Source organism: Sinocyclocheilus grahami, unplaced genomic scaffold (assembly GCF_001515645.1).
Source record: "Sinocyclocheilus grahami isolate Dianchi unplaced genomic scaffold, SAMN03320097.WGS_v1.1 scaffold518.1, whole genome shotgun sequence".
NCBI lineage: Eukaryota > Metazoa > Chordata > Actinopteri > Cypriniformes > Cyprinidae > Sinocyclocheilus > Sinocyclocheilus grahami.
This window is the reverse complement of record NW_015505697.1, coordinates 660,767-683,013: the sequence shown is the minus strand read 5'-3', so window position 1 is coordinate 683,013 and position 22,247 is coordinate 660,767. Positions and strand designations below refer to the sequence as shown.

Sequence of the window (22,247 nt, the reverse complement as noted above, 5' to 3'; positions counted from 1 at the left end):
AATCTGGACTACAACATGCCCTAGATATTGTTTGAAAGTGTTTTGATTCTTTATTGTTTGGTCACACTTTACATTAGGGCTTCATTAGTTAACTTTAATTCATAAGTTAACAAACTGCCAATGAAAAATTCTTCTGAACATTCATTAATCATAGGTATTCCAATATTTAACAACAGGCTGTTAAAATCGAAAGTTGCAACTGTGTTATTTAATGAGCTAACATGAACTAAGACTTGTATTTTTTAAACAAAGATGAATAACTTCTGTAGCAAATGTAGCTATTGCTCATTGTGAATGTTATTGCATTAACTAAGGTTAACTAACGAGGTCTTATTGTAAAGTGATACCTTTTGGTCTTTATAGTTCTTTTGCACTTTAATCTGTGTAAAACTTTTAACTTTATACATTTTTCTGTATTGCTTTATTGCATTTAAATGTTCAGTTATTTTTGTTATAAGAAAAAAGTTATTAAACCTGTTATACTTTATTATGACAGCACTTTTTTAAAACTAAATTTCAATATCGTGATAATACCGCATACCGTGATAAAAGCATTAGCAATTAATCGCAACATGCAAATTTGATACCGGCATATCCCGATTACTAAATTATTATTTTATATAACATAAAAATTGATAAATAAATATTTATAAAATATGAAACTGACCTGTAAATCTCAGTTTCTAAAAATTGACCCTTATGACTGGTTTTGTGGTCCAGGGTCCCATATACTGTATATATTATGGCTGCTCGATTATGACAAAAATCATAATCACAATTATTTTTGGTCAATATTGTAATCACGATTATTTAAAGAGCAGGTCATATGGGTTTTTTGAAAAATATCTCTTTTGCAGTTTATAACGTAGCTATCCTTAAATGAAAACAATCTGCAAAGTTGTTAATCAAAAAAAGTGCATGATAAATAAAGATATTGTCTCTCAAAAGAGAGAGTCGATTCTGAATCGCCTTAACGAGTCGTCATATTTTCGAATCTATTGCCTGTTACCGGTATACGTCACTGGGTAACACATTTGCATAATCTCTGCCTGCCCGCGAAATACGAACAGAATCTGACCTGCCCACAAACACTTCCGCTAGTTAGTGTGTTTACATCATGTTGAGAAGACGCTGTGTTCAAGGATACCACAGAAATACAATTCCAACCTTTTGTTGTGTGCATGTCATTTTACCAAGGACTGCTTCTCTAATCTGGGCTTTTATCTTCGTTGGCTTCTAATCTTCTTAATTTGGACTAACAAGCTCTCCGAACCACAAATTGTAAGTACGATTGATATGTTACGTGTACATTTTCAATTGAATGCTCAAAATATCAAGTTTTTGTGCCAATATGTGATGTATACCTAGTGCAGCTTTAGGTTTCCAGGTAAGGCACGATATTACTGTCTTACTGAAGTAGTTCTGATAATTCGCTGTGAACCCACTATTTCCTAAGAATGTGTCGATTAATGTAGATTGACGTTGTTCTAATTACTTCATTTAATAATAAAGAATGTAGTATAGCAAACAGACTTTATAATCATTGTGAAATTGCGGTTTATTTTGCTGCACCGCCAGCTATAGTGTTAATGCGGGAGAGACGAGCGAGTTAGGCTGGTGCGCCTGTGATACAGCTGTTCTGCGTTCTGATTAAAAGTTAAGACACAGAGGGTCTTTTGTCTGTCGTTCTTCAAACATTACAGTAGACATATTTTGGTTTACAAACTGTATTGTTTCATCAGTTAGTCACGTTAGCACTCGGCTAATGTATCCACCATTATTGTTTTAAGTGTTCACAGTTTAGCAGCTAAACTTTAGCTGTGGGCACGATTCACTTGTATAAGTGTTTTTGTATTTTATGTCATTATTATAAGAACAGGTAAAATACCATATGACCTGCTCTTTAACATGATTATTAGTGGGTCATATGACCAAAACTTTATATGAAATATTTATTTAAAGATAATGATATATAATCAAATTTATACAACAGTTCGTTCTGCTATTCTATTTCTATTTTAACTACTTGTTTTATTTATAAAGAAAAAAAGAGCCTCTAACACTAGCATTCTCTATTCTTTAATAAGTATCGGTTCAGGCACCGGAACCGTTTTAAAAGTATCGATTTGGCACCGGTATCGAAAAAAACCTAAACGATAACCAACCCTAAATATTATTAAAAGTTTTCTCCTGAACTGCACCTTCACTTCAATTTTCAGTCTCTTTATTTTGCCCCGATATCTCTATGTCTTTCACATGACTTTAATACTCAAACTTTCACAAAATTATTCTTTCTAAATTGCCTACATGTCAAAATGTGTGCATTTATATATAAATAATATATATATATATATATATACACACATTACACAAACATATATTATGTAAACAAATTGTTTTATTTTGGATGAGATTAATCACAATTATTCATTAGACAGCACTAATGTTTTATCTAAATTACATGATTATTTACAAAAATATAAATTATTTATAAAGGTAAACATATATTATATAGTTACATTTAATTAATTACAAATAAATATTTTATGATAAAACAAAGTAGTGACAAAACTCTTTAGCATAGGGAATTTCTCCCAGGTTCATCTCATGAGTGAAAGGCAGTGGGCTACAGTAAGTCCTGCTTGTGTGAATTTGATGGGAAAGGGCCTGATTGCTAAGAGCTTATTCTCTCTGAAGCAGAGATAATAATAACAGCAAGAGACCCTGAATTCCTCACATCATCACAAAAACAGTTTCACATTAACACTGCCATGCGCTTTCAAATTAACACTTGCCTGACATCCATTTAATGACCAACTCTGCTCTCCCCTCGGCTACTATTTACTACGCAGCACAACTACCTCCTGCTAACCGCTAACGAGAACATAAAGAACTCTCCATAAGGCCATTCTCTGTTCTCTTTCTTCTTATGCCCTTTATATTTAGCCAGCATCTGTATGAAAAGATCAAACACATTTTGGACGACATGAGAGAGGACAAATGATAATAAGTCATCTTTAGTTGCCATAAACACATGCTGAGTTTATGAAAATCCAATCATAAACACAATACAGTAACAACTTTTCAGCACTGGACAGGAACAAGGCCCGATTCATAAGGGGCCACGGTGGGTATGGACGACTAGAAAAGCAAATTTAGCCTTGGTGCCTGCGACCAGCAAGTGGGCGAACAACAGCACTCCAGATTATTGTGACACCGACAAAAGCGGTGCGAAAAGAGCACAGCGTGGCCAGGTTTAATAGTTAAGTTCAATACAAGAGCCAGAGATTTAGTAATATAAATCACAACACAAGCACGACCGGGAGTGCAACAGCAGAGCACAAAAGGCAGACTGGATCCTACAAGCCAATTTATCTTCAGAAATAGAAGGAGCCCATTGTCCATATATCAAATGGCCTGTCCCAGCCCCCTGTGTCCCTCATGTTCAGTTCATCCAAAGTTAATGTAGCCTGAGTCTACACCACGCCGTGCTTGAACACTGCGCGCTCTGTTGAAGACCCAAAGCACACTGAAAATTAGCTGGCAGTGGCTTCTATCAAACTCACTTTAGCTTCTCGGAACAATCTAACGGCACCAATATCTGCTGGCAGAGGCGTATCTCGAAATTTTTCACTGGGGTGGCCCATTTGGGGGCGGAGACTCATCCAAGGGTGAAACAACAACAACAACAACAACACTTTAGAAGAGCCAGAGATTTAGTAATATAAATCACAACACAAGCACGACCGGGAGTGCAACAGCAGAGCACAAAAGGCAGACTGGATCCTACAAGCCAATTTATCTTCAGAAATAGAAGGAGCCCATTGTCCATATATCAAATGGCCTGTCCCAGCCCCCTGTGTCCCTCATGTTCAGTTCATCCAAAGTTAATGTAGCCTGAGTCTACACCACGCCGTGCTTGAACACTGCGCGCTCTGTTGAAGACCCAAAGCACACTGAAAATTAGCTGGCAGTGGCTTCTATCAAACTCACTTTAGCTTCTCGGAACAATCTAACGGCACCAATATCTGCTGGCAGAGGCGTATCTCGAAATTTTTCACTGGGGTGGCCCATTTGGGGGCGGAGACTCATCCAAGGGTGAAACAACAACAACAACAACAACACTTTAACTTGAAATGCTTTTTACACCCAACAAATTTATACTAACATAATATAATATAATGTCATGTAATATAAAAACACTTTGTCCTTGGACTTTCCTTCTAATAAAATATGTTAACACAGTTTGCTTTTTGATTAACAGAAAAGGCTGCAATTTTCAACAGCAGAGCACAAAAGGCAGACTGGATCCTACAAGCCAATTTATCTTCAGAAATAGAAGGAGCCCATTGTCCATATATCAAATGGCCTGTCCCAGCCCCCTGTGTCCCTCATGTTCAGTTCATCCAAAGTTAATGTAGCCTGAGTCTACACCACGCCGTGCTTGAACACTGCGCGCTCTGTTGAAGACCCAAAGCACACTGAAAATTAGCTGGCAGTGGCTTCTATCAAACTCACTTTAGCTTCTCGGGACAATCTAACGGCACCAATATCTGCTGGCAGAGGCGTATCTCGAAATTTTTCACTGGGGTGGCCCATTTGGGGCGGAGACTCATCCAAGGGTGAAACAACAACAACAACAACAACAACAACAACAACACTTTAACTTGAAATGCTTTTTACACCCAACAAATTTATACTAACATAATATAATATAATGTCATGTAATATAAAAACACTTTGTCCTTGGACTTTCCTTCTAATAAAATATGTTAACACAGTTTGCTTTTTGATTAACAGAAAAGGCTGCAATTTTTTTTCTTGTCATTACTTATTTATTATAATGTTATTTATTATATTAAGTATTGCTATGCAACTGTAAGTTCTGTTTAATAAAAAACATTAACGAGAAGGGTCATAATATAATATATAATATAATATAATATAATAAACTCACTTTAGCTTCTCGGGACAATCTAACGGCACCAATATCTGCTGGCAGAGGCGTATCTCGAAATTTTTCACTGGGGTGGCCCATTTGGGGCGGAGACTCATCCAAGGGTGAAACAACAACAACAACAACAACACTTTAACTTGAAATGCTTTTTACACCCAACAAATTTATACTAACATAATATAATATAATGTCATGTAATATAAAAACACTTTGTCCTTGGACTTTCCTTCTAATAAAATATGTTAACACAGTTTGCTTTTTGATTAACAGAAAAGGCTGCAATTTTTTTTCTTATGTTATTACTTATTTATTATAATGTTATTTATTATATTAAGTATTGCTATGTAACTGTAAGTTCTGTTTAATAAAAAACATTAATGAGAAGGGTCATAATATAATATATAATATAATATAATATAATTTGTCCAACTTTCTAATGTCAGTGATGACATTGAAGATGTCAATGTCAACTCTTTTTTTTGTAAAATCAGCTGTCAGGGTTTATTATTATTATTTGTTATTATTGTTATGTAATTTTAACTTGAATGTAATTTTCATTAAAATGGAGCAATATAATATAATATAAATAATTAAAAATACATAGTCTAAATAACAATACATTTTCATTATAATCATGATGGATGGCAGGCTATGCTTCATGAATCAGATTAAGATATTTTAGCTAAAAACTAGGAATTTTATCATTGATGTGTAAAATGAAAAAGCTTTCTCTTTTTAAATATCTGCTATTAAAAAGCACTTGAAAAAACAAAGTGGGGTGCGAAGAGAACAAGGTCTTATCTCAGAACTAAAACGCACTGAATGCTACTTACTAGCAGCCTGCACTCTGGCTTTGCGACTCAAGACCAGCCCAAAGAAGTTTTGGGCTATGCACTCATAATCTCCCTCATCAGATGAGCCATCAGACTTGGTCTTCTGGAAGTGACCAATCAGAAGCGAGCCATTAGCAAACATGACATAGTTTTGGTCCTCCACTATCAGAGCTCCGTTGCGCCTCCACTGTGTGGTGATGGGTGGGATCCCCTCCACCTGACAGTGCAGCATCAGAGGTTGTTCCTGAACAGCAATAATGTCACTGGGCTCCAGAGTGAATGACAGCTCGCCCCCACATTCATGTTTCAACCATGTTTTGACCAAATCTTAGATTGTCTGATTCGGTCTGATATCCTACAGTTAGTTCACCCAAAAATGAAAATGATGTCATTAATTACTCACCCTCATGTCATCCCAAACTCGTAAGACCTTTGTTCATCTTCGGAACACAAATTAAGATATTTTTTTATCAAATCTGAGAGCTCTTTGACCCTCTGTAGAAAGCAATGCAACTGCTATGTTCCAGGTCCAGAAACGTAGCAAGGACATCAGTAAAATAGTCCATGTGACATCAGGAGTTCAACCGTAATTTTACGAAGCTACGAGAATACTTTTTGTGTGCAAAGAAAACAATAATAGCATAATAATTTATTCAGCAATTCTTCTCCCCGAGTTACCGTCTTCTTGTATTTTGGAGAGCCCTCCAGAACGTAATTAACGTAATCAGCGCTGTTTACATTCAGTAGACAGCGTGCGCATGCGAACCGAAAATAGCGCTGATTACATTGATTATGTTCTGGGGTACTCTCCAAATTGGAATTGTTGAATAAATTATGGTATTATAGTTTTCTTTGGCCTCTGTGGAATTCGTCTCATGTTTCAACCATGTTTTGACCAAATTTTAGATTGTCTGATTCGGTCTGATATCCTACATTTAGTTCACCCAAAAATGAAAAAAAAAAATTTAATAAATTATGTTATTATGACATCAGGAGTTCAACCGTAATTTTACGAAGCTACGAGAATACTTTTTGTGTGCAAAGAAAACAATAATAGCATAATAATTTATTCAGCAATTCTTCTCCCCGAGTTACCGTCTTCTTGTATTTTGGAGAGCCCTCCAGAACGTAATTAACGTAATCAGCGCTGTTTACATTCAGTAGACAGCGTGCGCATGCGAACCGAAAATAGCGCTGATTACATTGATTATGTTCTGGGGTACTCTCCAAATTGGAATTGTTGAATAAATTATGGTATTATAGTTTTCTTTGCACACAAAAAGTATTCTCGTAGCTTCGTAAAATTACGGTTGAACCACTGATGTCACATGGACAATTTTACTGATGTCTTTGCTACGTTTCTGGACCTGGGAATATTGCAGTTGCATTGCTGTCTATGCAGGGTCAAAGAGCTCTCAGATTTGATCAAAAATATCAATTACTCACCCTCATGTCATCCCAAACTCGTAAGACCTTTGTTCATCTTCGGAACACAAATTAAGATATTTTTTTATCAAATCTGAGAGCTCTTTGACCCTCTGTAGAAAGCAATGCAACTGCTATGTTCCAGGTCCAGAAACGTAGCAAGGACATCAGTAAAATAGTCCATGTGACATCAGGAGTTCAACCGTAATTTTACGAAGCTACGAGAATACTTTTTGTGTGCAAAGAAAACAATAATAGCATAATAATTTATTCAGCAATTCTTCTCCCCGAGTTACCGTCTTCTTGTATTTTGGAGAGCCCTCCAGAACGTAATTAACGTAATCAGCGCTGTTTACATTCAGTAGACAGCGTGCGCATGCGAACCGAAAATAGCGCTGATTACATTGATTATGTTCTGGGGTACTCTCCAAATTGGAATTGTTGAATAAATTATGGTATTATAGTTTTCTTTGCACACAAAAAGTATTCTCGTAGCTTCGTAAAATTACGGTTGAACCACTGATGTCACATGGACAATTTTACTGATGTCTTTGCTACGTTTCTGGACCTGGGAATATTGCAGTTGCATTGCTGTCTATGCAGGGTCAAAGAGCTCTCAGATTTGATCAAAAATATCTTAATTTGTGTTCTGAAGATGAACGAAGGTCTTACGAGTTTGGAATGACATGAGGGTGAGTAATTAATAGGGGTGGAACGGTTTGCAGAAAAAAAATTTAACCGTACTGTTCTCCACACATGATTCGGCATGCACTAGGACCGCGATTCAACTTAAATCTGACAACGCATCTGTAATATGGTTTGCTATAAAAACACGTAAAACAAATAGGGTTCGGCTAATATACGTTTCTGTTGATGGATGCGCATTCTGGCTTCCCAATACATTACAACAACAGCGATGAAAAAAAAAAACCGTGGACAAACCATTCACTCTTGTTCAATGCGAATGCCGTATGCTGGAATGAGCATTTATTCCGTCATCACCTGGGTGCTGATAGCGCGCGCGCACAGGTGAGACCTAAATTTGTTTAAGCTTTGCCAGTTTAAACATTTAAGAGGATGTGAGCTCGCATGCGCAGTGAGAAGGTCTGTGCGTGCGCTCATCCAAAGCGCGCAAACCAGCGTCTCAGAACGCGTGCAAATATTAAGCTGTAAATTGACATTCCCAGAATTCCCTGCATTACATTTCAAATGTAATGTTTATTTTGTTGAAATATCTAGGTTTCTTCTTAGTTTTTTCTTATCAGTTTTGTATATTAGGGTTGTGTGTTACACCTAATGTTGTTAAATGAATGTTTATTGCATTATTTCAGTTTCATGTGTGTTACCATGATGGTGTTTAGTGTTTGTGTGAATGACACTGTCCACCTTCTATATATGTTATTATTTAAAAGCTGCTTGTGATGGGCTTTGGTTCATCATGTGACTTTCTCATCACCACCTGCATTGGGTGGTTATCAGTGTATTACAAAGGTACAAAACAGATTTCAGCACTTCAATGAGGTTGGTATATTAACATCATATCAGTTAATGAAATTACAGTATTTAACTGTAAATTTATGTTAAAACCGTAAAACCTAAACCGTTGCTACCGTATTTTTACGGTAAAATCCCGGCAACCACAGCTGCCGTTTTTTTTACTGTAAATTTTATGGATTTTTTTTTCACAGTGTAGTTAGCAAGTTTTGCGACTAAAGTAAACAGTGCTGCTGTCACCCACACTACCATTGAGACATTTTAACCAAAGTATGTTATAGACTTGTCATTAAGACCCTAAAGAATCATATCAACTTATATCAAATGGGCATCCGATTACTCCTTTAATATTAATCAAACAGCAACAACAAAGAAATCACTCACTGCTCTTGATTGAATAGCTTTTGTAACTTTAATAAAGATTAATCTTTCATTTATACAGTCAAATATGCAATGCTGTTTTACATTTCATTACTTTATTTAATTTCTGTACCTAAAAACTGTTAGACATACCTAAAAAAAACTGAAAATCACTGTTTATTTTATTTGTATATTTACTCTATTGTATTTATTTGTGCTGTTGCTTGTAGTTAGATAGATTATTCTTATTTTCTTTATTTTTATTTGACAGTATAGTTTTTGCCTAAACATACCAGTGTGTGTACACATCCACCCTATAATGCTAAAAATCCACCCAGTGTTTTTTTTTAAATCCCTATTTTAAAATACCCTTTCTCAAATCAGGCTGTTCTGAGATTCCTGGCAGAATGACGTAGTTCTGCACAGGCCCCTCCCACGATAGTTGATTGACAAGGCCATCTTACATTAGACCTGCCCTGAGTGAGCTGTCATCAGTCCACCATTGTGTCAACTCGGGTGCAGGGAAGACAAGAATGTCTGCGATTAAGCGATTGAGCTGTTTTGTTGTTTGATGTAATAATGAACATAGCAGTCGCCATTTACTCCCGACATCTGAGCCGCTGAAGACGCAGAGGATTAACGTTACTTTCGTTGTTTTACATTTCATTACTTTATTTAATTTCTGTACCTAAAAACTGTTAGACATACCTAAAAAAAACTGAAAATCACTGTTTATTTTATTTGTATATTTACTCTATTGTATTTATTTGTGCTGTTGCTTGTAGTTAGATAGATTATTCTTATTTTCTTTATTTTTATTTGACAGTATAGTTTTTGCCTAAACATACCACATACCGAACCATACTGAAACCGTGACTCTAAAACCACGATACAAACCGAACCGTGAGTAAGTTGAACCGTTCCACCCCTAGTAATTAATGACAGAATTAATGACAACATTTTTGGGTGAACTAACCCTTTAACAAAAATACCTCACACGTCACACATGGGGCCAGCGCAAACCATCTTTTGGCGTTAAAATAGTACTGTCAGGATTTGCTACAGATGCGTAGTGAAGAATTAGTGCTGAAAAGGCATGGACAGTTATTTTTGCACCTGACATTACTGAATATGCATTTGTAGGAGTTTCCCTTTCAGATGCAAAATTTATGGGAGGATTCAAATGAATCACGCAACGTCATTTACTAATGTTTGCGCACATTAAACTACTGGCATTTGTGCCATTATTTGACGCCCAAAAAAATCATGTCTTAAAGCAGGCAGTAATTTGCACTACTCTTGGTAGACTGCGCAGGTCAGAATTTTCCTCTCCGATCTGCACTTTTATGGAATATCTACGTCACTATGTGGGAAGATTTGCATAACACCGCCCAAATGTTCACGTGAAGAAATTAGGCGTAACTTTTATTCTCGCTGTAGTATTGTTGTTGCCGCTGCCATGTCGTGAAGGCGCTGTGTGTTTCGTTGTGAACGTGAAACTACTTTGTTTGGCCTTCCAAAAGAGGATGATATCTGCTTCTTCATGCCTGGACCTGATCCGTGCTGGTTGCTGAGGAAATACAACAACTTTGCGCTGTGGATCACCGGATCGGCTTTCAACGTGGACGAAGCGGAGTCCAGCCCGGGGTCGTCACATGTGGTTGCCGCAAGCCCTCCGGACACTCCTTCATCGAATCCGCCGGCTGCGCCGATCTCAAGCCCGCCGCCTCTGCTCAACTTTAGCCCTCCGGCCGTTCCTCACTCTAGCCCCCGGCCTCTGCTCACTATAGGCCACCGTGGGTGACGCTGTGTTTCGTTGTGAAACTACTTTGTTTGGCCTCCAAAAATGGACACGACTAGAAATCAGTGGTTAAGTTGTATTTACAACACATTTCAGAACACTTCAACCCAAATATTCAGATGTGTGCAGCACATTTTATGGAGGACTGTTTCCTGATCCTGGTAGAGTAGACTACAATGCCGGCTGTTCTGACTCCGAGACTGTAAGTACGTTTTTTATATTTAAAGATTTTATTTAGTTTTTTATATTTAAAGCGAGTTTTTTGGGCAGTGTAGAGTAGGGCTTGTTGTTTGTCATTTCTCCGATCACAAATGCAGACATGGTTTTATGTTTACACGGCATGATGCAACGCAAAGCGTAAAAAGACGTAAGTCATAATAATCCATAATTATGTCCCCACTGGATGGAACGAATGCCTCGTTTGTAATGGGTTTTCATGTTTTTGAATCATAGCTCCGGCCTGACAAGGCATCACCACAGTATGGTAGGGGTGTAACATTTCCGTCACACGCTTAGGTATTCGGCCAATCATAACGCACTGGATAGCTGGCCAATCACAGCACACCTTGCTTTTCAGACCGATGAGCTTTGTAAAAATGTACACATTACAGAAAGGCGGGGCATAGAGGAGAAACAATAATGTACAGTATGTGGAAAATAATGTGTTTTTTGAACCTTAAACTGCATAAACATTTCATTACACCAAATACACAAAATAATGTTCTTTTTAGCAACATCATATGACCCCTTTAATAACATTGTCCTCCAGCAAAATCACTGACACCCACAACAATGATGATAAATAGCAGTCTGCCCTGACTTAAAGTGATAAAAAGGAAAGCTTAGTGGACTCTCTTGTGCTCTGCACTGAAGATATCGGATTTCAGTTGCTGGTGGGCTAAGCAGTAGCAGCCTCTGCCTGCGGCTCAGGAATCCATCTGAAGTTTGGCGGGTGGGGGGCAAGAGGGCGCAGCTAGTGACCAACTCTGGCATAATCGCTCAAATTCCAACCCCGAAATATACTCCCTTTAGGTACAGCCGTGGTATGCATTGACTCACTCGTCCCTGCAGATCACATGACAAATAAATAAAGAGGGAGAGAAAGACAAAAACGCAGGCTCTCATTATGTTACTAAAGTGGTCTAAGGGGCTTGAGTTATCTTTCCACGTCTTTCTTATCTCACTGCTGTTCCTCTCCAAGTTTCTCTTTTGCTCCTGCTCCATTTGTGAAGCAAGAATCATGCTCCTCTGTCAATCCCTGTTTTATTAACCAACGCAGCTTTCTTCTCTGACTTCTTATAAGAACTAGGTGGCTGTGAAATGAGCTTTGGGAATACTAAGGCAGCACCAGCAGGGCGTCAGTTTCGGGGTTACACACACACACACACGTCCTCAGAGCAACTGAAAACTTCTCACTGGATTCTTCGCTATATCAGTGTTCAAATCTTCTCTTCCCTTAGATGATAAAACACCAGCGTTGTACAGCATAACATTTAGATCTTTTTGAGCTTTGATATCTATGTCGCTTATACATATCTTATGACTGGAATTCCCTTAACTACAATAATTTGTGTATATATATATAAAGCATAGGGTGGTCTGATGCTGTGGTGCTTGATTTAACATTCTGTTTTTTAAACTCTTGAAAAAGTTTATAAGAAAAGTTTTTTTTTTTTCAAATACAAGCTCTTCTTCTGAACTTTGCAATTCATCAAAGAATACTGCAAACATGTACCACAGTTTTATAAAAAATAAAGGAGCACAACTGTTTTCCACATTAATATTAATAAGAAATGTTAGTTGAGCACCAAACTTTGATATGCTGATTTGGTGCTAAACTAACATTTCTTATTACTATTAATATTTCAGAAGAATCATGTGACACTGAAGACAGGAGTAATGAATGCTGAAAATTTTGCTTTGCCATCACAGGACTAAATAACACTTCAACATTTATTTAAATTAAAAAAAAGTTATTTTAAATTGTTGGGTCATTCCGTGTCAACTCAACCAGAAGTCCTCCACTTAAATTTCTGATTTTGCTAATATTTATTCTGAAGAAAGATAAACATGTATAGTGATGAAAGCCAAAATATTAAATATCATGGATTAATCTTTACGGAGTAATCCACTATTTTGTAGAGGGGGGTCAAAATGGCAATGTTCACCTGAGATTCAGAGCCAAACTACAGGGGGGTAAAATTGACTTCAGAAAGATGGCAGCATCATAATGTTACCTTTACACGGAGATTGGTAGGCCTGTTAGTAAAATCTGTTGAATTTAGCAATCTTTGTTGCATTATGTGCCAATGGTGACTATTCAAATATGGGGAAAGAGCACTTTGTTCTCCAAAGTTTGCATGCCTGTAACTCAAAAATTATAAGTATTAAAGATATCTTAATATCCTTTTAGATATTGGGCCTTAACAAACTTCTCTTTTGGCATCTTCATTTTTAAGGCCCTATATGGTTCAGTTCCAGTATCCCTAGAGCACCCTGGAGTTCAGGATTAGCTCAGCGTGAGTCCAGCAGCCTGCCAGGCAGACACACACGGAGTGCCTTTGAGTGATGCTCACACATGGGTTTATCACTGACACTCAAAACAACACGCCACACCACATCAGCCTCAATCACTATTCTCTCCACCCCCCCAGAAGCCTACATTTATCAGCTAGAAGGAAGAAATAAATCCGTAGAAGAGATATTTTAAAAGAATAGTTCACGGCAGGATGACAGGATTTTCATCAACGCACCCTCTGCTCGCCTGAAACCCATATGACTTTTCTTTTTCTATGAATCACAAAATAAGTTATTTCATTTAGAATTTTCAAGCTGTTCTTTTTCACAAAACACTCAAAGTACCTGCAGCTTTCAAATGCCAAAATGAAAGAAATGGCATAAAATACCAAGAAAGTATAGACTTGCGCACCGTATTCTTCTCAAGTCATGTGATAGCTTGAATAGATCATAATTGAATCCGTTTTTTTTAGGGATGCACCGATATGAAAATTTTGGCCGATACGATAACCGATTATTCTTTATTTTTGAAAGCCGATAACCGATATGTTGGCCGATAAATCTATATCCAAATTGTTATATACTTTTTGAGAGCCTGATTACAAAAAAGGTCTCATCATTAAAAGCCACATCCCAAACACTTCAACATAAGCAGCCTAGTTTGAACGGTGTACGTTTTAAAAATATTTTTACTCTCCCATTACCAAATTTAGTCATAAAAAAGCCTTACAAATAAATAAAATTATGCATAAATAATGCAAACAAGTCACTGGACATCATTACACATGTAAAGAATCAAAATGAATGCGCCACAGATCAATAAAACGGAATAGCCTCTGCACAGACAATAATTAAATGATTTTAATTACTAAACCATATTGTTGATGAAAATAATAAGAGAAAAATACAAGTGGTTGTTGTTATTAATAATATATCAATGATTTTGAAAAAGTAACAAATTAATACCACTGTTTTAAATAGCAGCCATTGAGCTGCAGCTCAAGCTGAAGCTGAAGAGCTGAATGAACACGGTAAACTGAAGCGTTTTGCTGGCAGCTTATTTAACCGCATCTGAAGTGTCTCTGAAGGAAATAATGCATTATTTATCGGCTTTAAGATATCGGCCAAATTTTCTTATCAGGCCGATACCGATAACAGAAAAAATGAGCATTTATCGGCCGATACCGATATGGTGGCCGATATATCGTGCATTCCTAGTTTTTTTTTTATTTCCACCTATTCCAAGTAAATTTGCATACAAACGGATGAGCAACATTTGGAGAAGGAGAAACTTAATTTCTTGCTTGTGTCAGTGTGCTATGTTTGAATGATATGGTATATGGTTTTAAAAACCACAGAATGTAGCATATATGATATATTTTAACATCCCCCCCCTTAAGGTAAAAGGATCAAATTAAATTCTCAAATAAAATTCTGTCATCACTGCGTCACCCTCAATTAATTTAAAACCTATAAGGCTTAGAAAATCCAAAAAGGTCACAAGGTTGTTGTAAAATTAATTAATATGAATTGAGCAGTTTAATCCAAGCCTTTTATAGAGTTTTGACCGCATTATATAATAAACAGATTTAATTTAGGCTTTTAGTAACACCTAAACAATGATAAACACAAGGTTTTTATGACCTTTTTGGATCTTATTTTGGTTACCAGGACTTTCACTGGAGGGATAGAAACCTTGAATGGGTTTTAATTAAAGATCTTATGGTTTTGGAACCACATGAGACTTAGTAGATGATGACAGAATTTTAATTTTAGGGTGAATTAATTATCCTTTAAAGGCAAAAGGCAGTGTTCATATTTTGCAAAATAACTTTTGTATTACATAAAAACAAATAATATTCAAACAACATGAGAATGAGGAAAGATGACATCAGAACTATTTCTTTTAAGGAGAAGCATCACTAAGTGATGGTATGGTATCTACTGTATATTGTTCATCTAAACCAGTGGTTCCCAACCAGGGTTCCGGGACCTACTAGGGGGCCTCAACAAACCCCACCAAAGGGAGCCACTGGATAACTTAAAATGATTGAAAAGCAAAAGAAAACAAGCTTTAAAATAACTACAATCTGGATATTTCTCCCAAACTTATAGAATTCAGAAATGTAATTATTTAGACACTTTTACAAAAACTTCGTAAATGGTATTTTTGTACTTCTCAATTTTAGACTTCTAAACCAAGACCAGGAAGAGCAAATATTGAATGGGTCTTATTCCTGTGAATGAGGCAATCAAGTCTTATATATTTCAGCATCCTGCTCTGGATCATATAAATGTGATTATAACTAAACGCTAAATGCCAAATCTTAAGTCCACTCTGACCTTGGATCGGTGAAATATCACACCAGACACGCAATGAATTAAAGCGTGCACAGACCATGAACAGCCCAGTTTCATTAGCAAAGGATAATTCCACTCTCAATAGTCATTCGCCTCTCACTCTAAATATCATTGGTTTGGCATGACCTATACTGTAGCTGTGAATTAAACAATGTCCAGGGGCCCCGGTGCCGCCTCCTTATCAGCTCCCTCCGTCTCTCCATCTCTTTACGGAGCTTTCCGCTAGTAAACAGGGCATCTGTATAGCCTCACCTGCTCAATTCAAATACCAAACCCTTTTCCTAATTTCTGCATCTCTTCCCAGGGTTTTGGTGTGACTGCTTTTTGCACACTGCAGGTCTTGTTTTGACTTCCTGTGACAAAGCACTGAAACATGCTGTCAGAGTGACGGCTGCTTTCAGCCCCTTTCTTTTGTCAAGATTTACAGAAAGAACTGGGGGGGGGGGGGGGAGTCAGTCTTTGTAGGGTGACCTTAAAACCTATCATCATCATCGCTCTGAAACTGGAGTGGGTTGTTTTTACAGTCACAGCTTTAATACTGGATCATCTGCTTGATATGCAAGGAATTTTTCAATTGAAATTCTTATCACTCAATCAGTGCACAATAAGAGTATTAAAAACCTAAGTGGAGGACGTTTATTTCTATACTTTATGTTTTGCTTTATATATTCAGGCATATATCACAAGCAAAAACTATAAATTATACATTCATTGAAGCCTTCAGTTTGAACTTCATATGCACTCAGCCTGTGGCTGCAATGGTGTTGCCTTCACCTTCCTTTGAATATTTTCTGAGAAAGCATTTTCATTTCTGGACTTTTCTCACAACCTGGAGAGTCACTCAAGTGAAATATTTATGCTTAAACCATTGCTTACTATGGAAGTGTGTTTACACCTCACAGTGAAACATTTAAAAAGTAATTGTGATATAAAGCCATGCTGTAAATATAGGCTCAGTTACGAGAAATAAATCACTGAGCTATCAAGTCGCAACTGACAGATACAGTATAAAGTTACATTGTGACTTGAAAGGAATAGACCTACATAATTTATTCTTATTTATTTTGTTTTTTGATCAAATAAATGCAGCCTTGCTGAGCATATACCCCACACATTAGTCCTCTGACATTTACAACATCTCTTTTAGAGATACTAATGTAGTAATTATATTGTCAATTTCTATTCTTTTCAATGAATGGCTTCTGTTCTTAGAACATCCGTGACTGAATTACATTAGGCTTTAAGGACAACAGTGGTATACATCAACAGGTCTGAGGATGCTCTCTGCTCACTGTGCATTATTACGGCAAAGAGCAACGAGTGAACACATTTATAATACATAGCTGTTTCTTTACAATGACATGCATGGACAAAATGCATTGGATTCACACATGCTGCTTTATACTGGCCTACTCAAAACAGAAAAGAAAAAAAAAACATGTATTCCAAACCCACCTGGGGAGATGACAAAAGACATTCAGTAATTTAATAACCCAATCCTTGCAATTCTAACCCAATCTTTCCTCCTCTCACCAAGTGCTTTGCTGATTGGCAGCTCCGCAAAGGCACCCTACGATGAAAACCTGAAGGAAAACTCCAGCATAAACCAATAATTTTAACACAAGACCTCAGCATGTACGGCATTTTGCATACAGTAAGATGAACGAACTAGGTGGCTGTGAAATTAGCTTTGTGAATACTAAGCAAGATTGTGATTCCCTAGATGTCATGCTCCATAAGCATGCATCCACACTGCCCTCCGGCCCAAGCAAACAGGCCACACGCTCGCATACACAAACTGACAATTACAGGGGAACAAAGAAACCAAGCAAGTTTAAAGGAGAAGAGAAAGATAGTCTTGACACACAATCTTCAAGACAACAGCAGCCTTCAGTTCTTTCCTCACTTTCCCACTAAAATAGAAACACAGTAAAAGGAAACAATCAATCAGAGCCTCTGCTGTCTATGAGATAGAAATAAACTACTCACCTGTGGGCTGAGAGAAGAGGAGCTCCTATAGTTTAGGAAATATTTCTGCACTTACGATATAAATATTCAGTATCTTCCCTTTACTAAAAATGAACAATATGTTGTGGAAACCTGAATGTCATGAAATGTCATGAATAGAATAGAATACAGACATGCCTAGAGTGCTAGAGATGTCTGTATGTCAAATACCAGAAATCTTAAATATAGCTATTCAAGGCTACAGTTAATCATAAATCAGAGAATATGAAACCGCACAGCTCACGGGTTTTGCTTTAATCTTTATACTTACTTGTTCATTACTTGTCTGTACATCATCTTAACCTTCATTAAGATCTAGCAGGAAGTTATTTATTCTATTCAGTTTTATTTTATATTGCAGTTTTTTTATTAGTACTAGCACCTTATTTGTACTTGATTATTTTTATTTTCTGTCACTTTGTGTGTGTCTGCATATTGATGCTTTGCCAGTATTGCATGCAGTAAGTAATTTGACATTGAAAACTGATGAAAACAAGAAATTGCTGTTCTGATAAAACACACACACACTATAACTAGTAGGCTACTATTAAATGACTCAAAGTATAGCCCACACGTAGCACTTCTCAAAGATAAAAGGCATTGTCATGTCTTGACTGACTCTATAGATTACCCATGATTAATTCATATCAGAAATAACGCTCAATCTACTTCTACCACATAAGAAATACGATTAGAACTGTATTTCCATATTCCACAAATGCAAAATGCAAAGCACGTGGTAACAAGGTCTCATCATAAGTGAACTTCACATGTTAACATAAAAACATTTTTTCAGTGTCTGAAAACAGCATGAAACCCTAATATAAGGTCAGCAAGCGCGTGGAACTCTCCATTCCAAAATCAGTTCATGCTTCAGTATGTAACCGCTACATGTATGCAAACACACCCACCCTAGTCGCATATACAGCTGTAAACACAACCGCTGAAGAAACGCGTCTGAAGCAGACTGCAGTGTGTTCAAGTTCACGGTCAATCGCGCAGACCAAGTGACCCAATACCGCGAGGCTCCCGGAGAGAATTCACACACTTACCGACAATGGCGAGCAGGAGTATTCCGAGTGAGCGTGGAGCCTGGCGGCGCCGTCCGGAAGCCATTTAATCACATTGAAAATTAGACGGGATGCAAAAGAAGAAGGTGAAGCAAGAGCGAAGACAAGGATGGGAAAGCAGTAAATCAGTTCCTCTCGATCCAATCTACAGCCGGTGCCTCCAACATACTTGCGCCATTTTACACATCTTTTAAGGAATGTGTCAGCAGCAGCAGCAGCATCTCGTGCTCTCTCCTCCTCGCGACCAGCACACGCGCTCATCCATCCACCTTTCTGAGCTCTCTCTCTCTCTCTCTCTCTCTCTCTCTCTCTTTACTAGAACAAAAGACACGGTCTCCAAACACAGAGAAAGAAGAAGGTAGCCTGTATGTGTGCAGGGCATAAAAATGATCTTATATAAATACCTATATTTTATAATATAAAGGCCACAGCTGAAAATGATGATTAATAATAATAACAACTGAAGTTAGTGGAATGTTTAATTACACTTTTGTACATTTTTGAAAAAAAAAATACATAAACGTTTACTAAATAATTTATTTTTAAAGAAAGATTAAGGAAATAATTATCCTTCCTGATGTTTAAAAATATAATTTAGAAACTGTATTTTGTTGGATATAATATTTAGTTGTATTTAAAACTTGACATTTCAGGCATAGGGCAACAGTAATGAAAGAGTGCCATCTATTGACTGTTCAGCATACAATGAACATTGTTGCTTGATGTAAACAAGGATTGCCCAATCTTTTCAAATATAGCCCCTCAGCCCCATCAGTAAGGCTCAAGCACCCCTTCATTGACACCAAATATTATGTAATATTATTCTTAATATTATTAGTCATATTAGTCATTAGACTCACCAAGCCTCATCCAAATAAATGTACAAAACTGTGATGATAAACCTTATTAATTACAAATCTCAACAACCTATTACCTTTACTGACATTTAGATACATTTTCTTGTAAAAGTGACTTTGGTGATTTTAAAAATAAATACTATTTCATAGGGTCTATCCTTGTGAAGATGCATAATTCATAACTGAAAAACATGCAGTATGTCTTTAAAGCAGTGGTATATAAAAGAATGAGACAAATTATTTTTTTATTATTATTAAGTTTATTTACATAGTACAAGTTTGCAGAGACTTTGCTGCTGCAAATCTCACAGAGACAGAGACAGAGGAAGAACATAAACATTATAATATCATATTGTCCTCCACTGCATCCATCCTTCATCAAACTCTACCCTTCACAGCTCACGTATATGATAAAATTGAGTACCAACATTTGATCAGTCATCAGATTTAATTTCACTGCATCAATTATTCATAGGGCACATTTGTTCCAGTTAAAAAGATTAGATCCAATCTAAGTGAATAAATTGACACTTTCGTATATATATTCTGACTATGAAAAACTGATGCCACAGCGCGGAAAATAAGACCTACAGATCATAGCGCTGTACAGTATAACATTTCTACATGGGAGGTCAAACAATATTATCCTATCTCAGAAATAGAAACTGAATGGTCAATGAAAGCTCCTTCAACCTCTTCACCTGTGTCTTAAAACCAAATTTAGATTTGATTTTACAAAGAAGGCATGAGAGCATACAAACATAACAAACGGACACATGCTGTAATCATACTGGGTTAGTGTAGTTTTGTGTGTGCTGAGACTGATGTTGTGTCTCTCACATTTAACCGACAGACGTCAGAGACCATACTGCTGCTGGTGTTACACAAGTATGTGTGCTGAGAATCTCAGAAAAGCACAGGTCTGCTGGTTTGGGGGGATGAATTCTCACATCACCAGAATAGAAAGGTCACCACGAAGCACCAGAAGCCGTTAGAATACATGAATACATGATTTCTTTACAAAAATGCCTGTGCATCAGTGTTACTATTTGTTGTTGCTTTTCCCCTGTCATTAAAGCCGTCATTTTCCAGGAGGACTGGTGAGGTTTTCATGCACACTTGCTTTACATCAGAGTAAACAGTTGCATTCCTCCGGAGTTTTTATGCAAAGACAGGGCACCTGAGCAATAAGCACTGATTATACACACCGTATAAAAATGGCCCATATGCAACATGTGTCTGTTTTGAGAGGTATGGCTTGACAGGGGAACCCTCTGATCATCTGAACTCTCATTTCATGCATTTTGCTATTCTCCTCTCTGCAAAACGATTTATCCACAAAAATGACAACCGTTCCATGCTTAATATAGTGAAGCAAAATCCAGCCTGAAGCTTCAGAATGAGGTAAAATGAGACAATCAACTCATCCAAACTGCTGCCAAACACGATGATCAAAACTACTGAATCCTTTACACATATGTGCCATGTTTAACTGCAATTAAATTAACAAGCAGCAACTGAGGTATCTGAATTAGAACTTATCCTGAAGGGCTGTTTCTGAACAATAAAATGCATATCTGAGAGTGACAAGACATCTGCTGACCCTGGCAAAACCACAATTTCCTTATTTTTAGACATAACAAGAGGTTTATTTGCCCCACACATTCCTAATGCTGAAGGTGGGATGTGCTAAACGCTGTAATCTGATGTATAAGACTCTGGAGCAAAGCTAAGACTGCACGTTTGACAACAAACATATCAGAACAGAACAAAAATGACTTTTGTGGCAACGAAACAACCAATTTTTGCAGTTTAAATTGATCCTTTACCCAAAAATGAAAAGTCTGCTACCATTTAGAAAACAAAAGATATTTGAGTTTTTTGTCCATATAATGAAAGTCAATGGGTTTCAATGTTGTTTTGGAAACATTCTTCAGAATATCTTCTTTTTTGCAGAAGTAGTAAGTCATACAGTTTTGGAACGATATGAGGATAAGTGAATAATGACAGAATTTTCATTTTTGGGTGAACTATCCATTAAACAGAGAACTGACATGAAGCATATTGAACAAATATGTTATCTCAGTAAAAGCATTGAGTCTTGTTTTTGTTGTTGCTGTGGACTGGCCACTGCACATTTAGAAGTGTGACAAATGACGACATGTGAGTTGCTTACTGTATGTTGTTAAAAAAGCAGCCAGAGTAATTCAGACATTCATCATCTTCATTTCCTACATGATCAGCCCTGAGTTTGGCTTGCTGTACATACAAAAACTGGAATGTTTAAAAGACCATCTTAAAAGTAGCCTAGTCTTGCTCAAGCACCAAAGCACTATTCAGTGAAGTTATTGACAATCAGCTGAACTGTGACAATGACTGAGACCGACTAGACTGAGAGCTGTTGTTGGCATCATGGGCAGTCCTGTCAATGACCTGACGTACGACGGCAGGATTTTGAGAGTTTGTTGATGCTTCTCTTCCAAAAATAACAGCGTTAACATAACAGAAACGACTTTAAATAAGTGTTTAAAATGCATAAAAAGGAAGCGCAACAGATACAGATCC

General features: G+C 37.0%; 1 protein-coding gene across 1 annotated transcript in view; it reads right to left on the bottom strand.

Moving 5' to 3' along the window:
* The window catches only part of LOC107554891 (immunoglobulin superfamily DCC subclass member 3-like), an 84,166-nt gene extending 65,080 nt beyond the window's left edge, over positions 1 to 19,086 (bottom strand). The window contains exons 1-3 of the mRNA XM_016237536.1: positions 18,975 to 19,086; positions 18,806 to 18,874; positions 5,791 to 6,093 (exon numbers count right to left, since the gene is read on the bottom strand). Coding sequence (XP_016093022.1) covers positions 5,791 to 6,093; positions 18,806 to 18,874; positions 18,975 to 19,086 — 484 coding nt within the window. The remainder of the gene's footprint in view (positions 1 to 5,790; positions 6,094 to 18,805; positions 18,875 to 18,974) is intronic.
* Positions 19,087 to 22,247: the final 3,161 nt, after the last annotated feature.